We start from the raw sequence: 8,051 nt of genomic DNA, 5'->3' as shown, positions 1-8,051 counted from the left end.
ATACAACCAAATTAAAAACCCATGAAGGTGTGTGTTCCTGCAGCTCACTTTCCTCTTCCACCTTTAAGCATGAGCTCTGTTTGGTCTGAAGGAACCCAACGCTGCCGTCTTTCTGTTGCTATGATGCTACGGACTCAACACTGAATAAGACACCAAGATGTGAAGGAAAACCCCCTCACAACCTCAACAGAAGTCAGGAATATTCTGGAGAAGGGAGGCATATTATTGTCAAAATCTACACCCAAGAGGCATTGACTGACGATACGGAGGATTTGGAGGAGGCCCCACCCACTGGTAATGCCCCAAAACAAGAGAGCAGCATGAGGGCTGTCAGAGACCCATTGCTTTTATAGCTAACGACAACCAGACTAGAGCTGAAACTTAAGCCTGATTTAAGGTTCTGCGTTAAACCAACGCAGAGCCTATGCCGTTGCCGTGACGCCGTCGTGAACCCTTCGGACTTCTGCGTCACTCCATTTCTTTTTTTTCCCCTACCATGTGTGCACACATATTAATGGTTGATACCATGCTGGTAAAAACCCAAGGCATATATATGTGCATTGTTACTATATTTAATATATATACATATATATATATACGCATACATACGCATACACATACATATATATACATATAGAAAGCCAGTGTTTTTTTTTTATGGGGGGGAAGGAGGGGGGTGACATCCACTGCCAATCCAGGAAGCAAGAACACACGGAGGCACATGTCAAGCACTGGAAACCTGCAACAAAAACCACAAACGAAACACAAAACCGACACGGAGCCGACTAAAACACGAGCAGCGATCGACCCAAATCTCGAGATCCAATCACAGTCTGAGCTAAGCTACCGCGACTAACTAACCCCAAAAACTACAGAGAAAGCATGCAGGTGAACAAGCCAATGTGTATGTCTATGTGTGTGTGTGCGTGTATGTATATGCCTGTGTGGCTATGTGTGTGTGTGTGTGTGTGTGTGTGTGTGTGTGTGTGTATGTGTGTGTGTGTGTGTGTGTGTGTATATGTGTGTATGTGTGTATGTATATGTCTGTGTGGCTGTGTGTGTGTATGTGTATGTGTGGCTATGTGTGCGTGTGTGTGTGTTTATATCTGTGTGGCTATGTGTATGTGTGGCTATGTGTGTGTATGTATGCATGTATGAATATATGCATGTGTGTGTGTGTGTGTGTGTGTGTGTGTGTGTGTGTGTGTGTGTGTGTGTGTGTGTGTGTGTGTGTGTGTGTGTGTGTGTGTGTGTGTGTGTGTGTGTGTGTGTGTGTGTATATCTATGTGGCTATGTGTATGTATGTGTGTGGATACATCCGTCACTCCATTTCGCCGCGGTGCAGTACCCCCCAGAGCGTTAGTTGATACTTTGTTTAGCTTCCGGCTTTTCCGTTACAGTGAATCAAAGAGATATGGACAACTATTGTGCAAAAGACCAAAACAACCCAAAAAAAAAAAAACCACACACACGAAGAAAAGAGCGCTGAAAGTTCACTACTGATTCACGAACCGGAACTGGAAATGTGTTGCTACCAAGCAAACCAATCACAGCCCTCTCGGTCTGCGTTGGGTCTGCGTTGGGTCTGCGTTGGGTCTGCGTTGGGTCTGCGTCGCCTCGACGCGTAGTTAAATTTTTTGGGAGGTGCAGGTCAGGCAGGTCTGCTGGAAGCAGCAACGGGATGACCAGAGGGGAGTGGGGGGGGGGGGGCGCAGGCATGTGGAAGCAGCAACGGGATGACCTGGGGGCCAGCATGCAGCTCCCGAAGCTCCGTCCTGCAAACATGCACAAAAGAGAAAAAAAGGGGGCCAGCACACTACAGGAACGATGGACAAAAATTATAGCTGAGATACTTATAATAAATAAAAATGGAAATGGAGAAGAGAGGAAGGGAAGAGGAGATGAGAAGAAGGGTGAGAGGCACCGCCCAGTGGATCATGTCGGTGCAGCATAGGCCTATAGCAGCATATCTACCACCAAGCTATGTTTGAGACTAACTATTATAGTCTTGTTCAATAGCTGCAACTATGACTACTGACTCTAACACACTAGAGTTTACCCTACCTAGAGATTTACCAACACCAGCTAGAGGTTTACTAAACACTAACTATAGGCTTTACTAAACAGAAAGGTTTTAAGTTTAGTTTTAAAGGTGGAGGTTCGTGTCAGCCTCCTTAACCCAGATTGGAAGTTGGTTCCATAGTAATGGTGCCTGATAGCAGAACGCCCGCCCTCCAAATCTACATTTAGATACTCTAGGAACTACGAGTAAACCTGCACTCTGAGAACGGACAGCTCTGCCAGGAACATAAGGCACTATCAGGTCTTGCAAATAATACGGAGCTAAGCCGTTTTGGGCTTTATATGCAGGTAATAAAATTTTAAATTGGATTCTGAATTTTACAGGTAGCCAATGGAGCGACGCTAACACTGGAGAGACGTGGTCTCTCCTGCTGATTCCTGTCTGCACTCGTGCTGCTGCATTTTGGATCAGCTGGAGGATATTCAGCAAATTACTTGGACATCCTGCTAACAACACATTACAGTAATCTAGTCTAGAAGATACAAACGCATGAAATAGTTTTTCTGCATCACTCTGCGAGAGGATTTTCCTAATTTTTGCAATATTACGGAGATGGAAAAATGCTATTTTACAAACCTGATTAACATATGGTTTAAACGACCAATCCTGATCGAAAACAACACCACCATATTATTTTTCTATTCTATATTCTCATTTCGATGTCTTCATTTTGTGGAATGTCTCAGCTTTTTTTTGAGTATTTTTTATTTGATATTATTTTTTGCACAGGTGTGTCTAATCAATCTCTCTACCTTCCTGTGTACTTCAATACTGTCCGGGCACTGGAGACAGAGGTGAAACGGAGCCGCCTGAGACATGGACACGACGGCTTTTGTTGGGGGACCCCAGGAAGAATAGCTGCAGTCATGCTGTAGCTAATGGGGATCTAATTAAACAATTAAACAATTAAACCCCTGATCTTCAGTCTGACTGGTAAGTTGTTCTTCTCTTCTCTTTTCACGTTTTTATTATAGCACCTTGAGTGACTTTGTTGCTGAAATGTACTAATAAACTTACCTTGCCTTGCATCCATGTGTGTCTTGTGCTTTTTATTTTTTTTTTCAATGGCTGGCATTACGTTTACACATCGAAGGAGATATTTTGCAGAGGAACGACACGTTTTCGTCCCTGTGTTTGGTCCTAAATGGGGTCAGTGTGTCCAGGGATCAGTCCAGGCTAATGGCTTTACACCTCTGCCCTGATCTCAGCGCAATGTTTTCACCAAAGTCTACAGAGAGCTCCTTGGACTTGATTTGCCGCTTTTCCTGGCTTCATACGTCAGTCGGGTCCCTCTCTAATCTCGGTCCAATAAATCGCATTTGCCAGAGGTGGCCTGCACCCAAGTTGCCAACACAACAAGGACAACTAAAGCAATAGGACGGACAGAGTTTGCAACAAAAAAATAACACTGTGTCTCGTAAACAGGAATTTTCAGTTTTTGAATTCGAATTTGAAGGTTATATTGTGTCTAAAATCAAATCTGCAATAAAGGAAAAGCTGTAAATCAGTGAGGAGTTTCAACACATCTGTGAAGCTTCTCCCCCTCGATGCTCCACATGCTTCTTTTATTGAAATTCATCGTGATGGAACACAGGTCGCTGCAACACTCTGGTCCACCACGCTGCCTCTTCCTGGCCCAGGATTTATCATTTATTAACATTTGTTGAATAAAGACGGACAAAATTGTGTTTGTGGTTCTCACAGCGCTGAAATGTGCTCAAAGAAAATTAAAAAAGAAGTGATGTTGTTCCATCATTTACAGGACTGTCTCAGAAAATAAAAAATTTGAATATTGTGATTTTCTGTAATGTAATTACAAAAACAAAAATGTCATACATTCTGGATTCATTACAAATCAACTGAAATATTGCAAGCCTTTTATTATTTTAATATTGCTGATCATGGTTTACAGCTTAAGAAAACTCAAATATCCTATCTCAAAAAATTAGAATATTCTGGGAATCTTAATCTTAAACTGTAAGCCATAATCAGCAATATTAAAATAATAAAAGGCTTGCAATATTTCAGTTGATTTGTAATGAATCCAGAATGTATGACATTTTTGTTTTTTTAATTGCATTACAGAAAATAAAGGACTTTATCACAATATTCTAATTTTCTGAGACAGTCCTGTATATGGATTGTATGGACCTGGTGTTGTGTAGTCGTATACTGTGTATAAGAAATGTGATTCATTTGTATTCCATTAGAACGTCAGCAGACTGAAAAAAATAAATATTACAAAGAAAATAAAAATCATGACTAAATACCATTGGGGGTAAGTTGGAGCACAAGCATTTTTTGGGGAATTTGGATGAAATAATCCTTTAAAAAGTCCTTCCATCTGCTCGCCTTTTCTTGTTCTACCATTATTTCTTTGCCCTGGGTTTTGACCCCTTTGGGGCAGGACTCATAAAACATTAATCTGTCTAATTGTGTTTGTCACCTGCTCCGACACTCCAGAAAATAACTGTCCTCAGGAGACAGAATGTCACTGGAACCTTTTAAAGGTACTAATTCAGTCACCCGAGGGGACGTGGAGTTAAAGTTAGCAATTAGGACTGGACTGTGTCTCCCCACACCAGCCCACCCCCCTCTTGCTCTTCTTTTACACTCTTGGTGTTGGAAAATTTACTATTAACATTACACCATCCCCTACCATTTTTTTATCAAATGATATATCCCAGTTGCATTTGAAATGTACACAAGAACACATCTTTCTTGCAGGATTAACAGCAGCAAAGAAAATTGTGGCTATGAGATGGAAAAATCCTCATACATTAACATTCCAACAATGGTCTCTCACCTTTTTAGATATTGTGTATATGGAACTCTCGACAGCCCGGCTACACGGTGCGAGAGAGAAGAACATTAATATATGGTCTCAATTCGCAGAGGTGCTCCAAAACATGTTTTAAAACTGTACTTGAGCTAATAAGGTGCTCTTCTTCGGCTTGGTGTATTGATGTGTATTTATATGTGGTATATTTGCGTAAATATAGGTACTATGTCTGCATATATATTGACACAAGGCAAAGGTGATACAACATAATGATGCATTAGGGGGAGGGGAAGAGGGAGGGTGATGATTGATTTGTATTTTATTTTGGTTTTTGTGTCATATAAACATATTATGTATGGAAAAAGAATATTATGTTGATTGGTTTTCAACAATTAAATGTCACATACTTAAATAAAATGATTAATAACAAAAAAAAACTGTGTCTCACACCAGCCCACCCCCCTCTTGCTTCTTTTACACTCTTGGTGTTGGAAAATTGATCGTTGGCACCATCATGTGGTCAAGAAAGCTCTAATCACACATCGTTTTTGGTCTAATACTTTTTGATTTCGACTTTATTTTTACACTTTACACAGATTGCAAATACTGTAGTACAAAATTAATTCTGCTGATGATTATTGTAAACTTAACTCCTTATACAGTCTTTCAGTGGTTTGTGTGTGTGTGTGTGTGTGTGTGTGTGTGTGTGTGTGTGTGTGTGTGTGTGTGTGTGTGTGTGTGTGTGTGTGTGTGTGTGTGTGTGTGTGTGTGTGGGTAAGACAGTGGTGAGTGTGTGTCATAAATCAGTCTTTTTGTCCCTCTGCCGTGTCGTCCTTAGTGATGGGGAATTCCAGTGATGATCTGAACCGAATGGGCACCTGGCGCTCCTCGCTGACCGGCTGCTTGGCCGTGGGAGCGTGAATACGAAGCTGTCCATCATCCATCAGGGAGCAGGAGAGGCCCGACAGATCCAGGTGAGCTGGCAGATCTATCTTCTGTGCAAAACCCCTCTGAGATGCTGCCGAGGAGGACAGGTAGGCACTGGAGGATGAGGAGGAGGAAGACTGGCTTTCCTGCGCTCCCGCCTGTTTCATGGCGACGACTGCGAGTCTCCGCCCTTCCAGCTTGACGGTGATGTCGCTTGGCGCGTAACCACGAGCGTCCAGGGTCACCAGGAGGTCGCTGCTGTTGCTTTCAGCGGTCTGGAGGTCCTTGTGCAGCTCCGTGCTGGTCAACTCTCTCTTCTGTTCTTCACTTTCACTCAACCTGAAACAATCAGACATGTGGGTCCCATTAGGATCACCAATCAGATCAGGTGTACCCACCGCTCAGACCAGGGGCAGCAACCCAACATGTTGGAAGAGCTTATTGGGTGTGTTTACATGGGAAGTTTAATTCCTCTTTAATTCAGAATTAAAATTAAATACGATTTAAAATGAGTAAAAATTAACACCTAATTCCGAATGAAAATGGCCATTCCGAATTCAACTTAATTCCGGAGTTTGTGGCTGGTTTATACAGAGCCGCATGCGGGTTGCCGACCCCTGTCTAACCCTAACCCAACCCAAACCCTGTTCCACGTTAAACCAACTCAGAGCCTACGCCGTCACCGTGACGCCGTCGTGAACCTTCAGACTTCTCCATTACTCCATTTCTCCGCGGTGCAGTACCCCCCAGAGCGCTAGTTGATACTTTGTTTAGCTTCCGGCTTTTCCGGTCACAGTGAATCAAAGAGATAAGGACAACTATTGTGCAAAAAAACAAAACAACCCCCCACACACACGAAGAGAAGAGCTCTGAAAGTTCACGACTGCTTCACGAACCGGAACTGGAAATGCGTTGCTACCAAGCAAACCAATCACAGCCCTCTCGTCTGCGTTGGGTCGTACTTCCATTTTTTGGGAGGTGCAGGTCAGGCTACGGCGTAGCTACGGAGAGACTCGCAAGTAGCCACGTAGCCTACGGCGTAGGTTTAACGCAGAACCAGAATTCAGGCTTTACAGCCTGTCCTAACTACACGCGAGCGTCCGACTATCGCGTCGCACTGCGTGGCATCGGACGCTCTCTGTCCACACTGAAAGCGTTATGGGCCCCCACGTTATTTTGATTGACAGCTGAAACTCGCTTTTTAAAAGGCTGATTTATGGGTCCGCGTTACACCAACGCAGAGCCTACAGCGTAGCCTACGGCGTAGGGTACGCCGTAGGTTACGCCGTTGATTTTACGCGTAACCATAAATCAGCCTTTATTCACTGCACTACCCGCCCGTGCCCTCCTGAAAGAAACTCCTAAAATAACTCCTAAAAGAGTAAAGAGACAAGTAAAAGATGGGTGAGTACTTGTAATCTTCCTACATTTGTACTTACTATACAGAAAACAAGCTTGATACTGTGATATTTAAATTGTGATATTTCAACTGGATCAGCCGTTCCTCATTCATGACTGTTTCCTACAGCGCTTTCAACCGGCTTTCAACACAAGCGACAGGAAGAAAATAGAAGCAGGGCGTCCGACAAAAGTTCAGCTCAAAACAGTGCGCTGCGTCACTCGCAGCCAGTTTGGACAGTCCAATAGAAAATAAAGCAATAGAATTGTTTTTGTCGCTGACGCTCGCTCGCGTCGCATGCAGTTAGGACACGGTGTCAGACCATAGTTAATTCCAATACCTTGCCAGCGTGGAGGAGATGACAGGAAACTGGCTGAGCCGGAGCAGCGGGGAGCCGGTGTGGAGCTCCCTCAGCAGGCCGTCGGCTAGCGTGACCCTGCGGTTGAAGAAGTCCTGCTGCAGAGAGGACAGAGCTTTCTGACTCAGCGGCCACAGCTGCTGCCCTCGGTCCAGGAAAGGGTCGTCCCCGAACAGGCCCGTCAACGCTGCATACTGGGACATCATGGTAGTGGTGGAAAAAAGTTTGTTTTCCTTAGCACAGGCTTTTTATTTGCTTCTCCTTTCTTGCTCGGCGTGAGTTCTTAGCCCGAGTCTACCCAGCAGTCCTTATATACTGCTGCCGCCCCCCAGATAGCTATTTGTGTCCTGTGAGCTCACTGCGGTCAGTTAACCTGACCAGCGAGGTCAGGAATCCCCTGCTACTCATCACAAACCTAAAGACGGCTTGTAGTCATATGTGGTTTGTGTCCGGGGGGTTCTGTTGACATCCTATTTATGAGCATCATGCCTGACATGTGACG

The 8,051-nt window shown here is 44.0% G+C and overlaps 1 protein-coding gene across 1 annotated transcript; it reads right to left on the bottom strand.

The window, feature by feature from the left end:
* Positions 1 to 5,166: 5,166 nt before the first annotated feature.
* Positions 5,167 to 7,836, bottom strand: hspb9 (heat shock protein, alpha-crystallin-related, 9). Its single transcript, XM_061711944.1, has 2 exons — positions 7,532 to 7,836; positions 5,167 to 6,131 (listed from the first exon to the last, which is right to left on the bottom strand). Exons 1-2 carry the CDS (start codon positions 7,753 to 7,755, stop codon positions 5,669 to 5,671), a joined length of 687 nt encoding a protein of 228 aa, XP_061567928.1. The 5' UTR covers positions 7,756 to 7,836; the 3' UTR covers positions 5,167 to 5,668.
* Positions 7,837 to 8,051: the final 215 nt, after the last annotated feature.

This window comes from Cololabis saira, chromosome 21 (assembly GCF_033807715.1).
Source record: "Cololabis saira isolate AMF1-May2022 chromosome 21, fColSai1.1, whole genome shotgun sequence".
Lineage (NCBI taxonomy): Eukaryota > Metazoa > Chordata > Actinopteri > Beloniformes > Belonidae > Cololabis > Cololabis saira.
The sequence above is the reverse complement of the archived record's forward strand: the minus strand, read 5'-3'. Positions and strand labels throughout refer to the sequence as shown.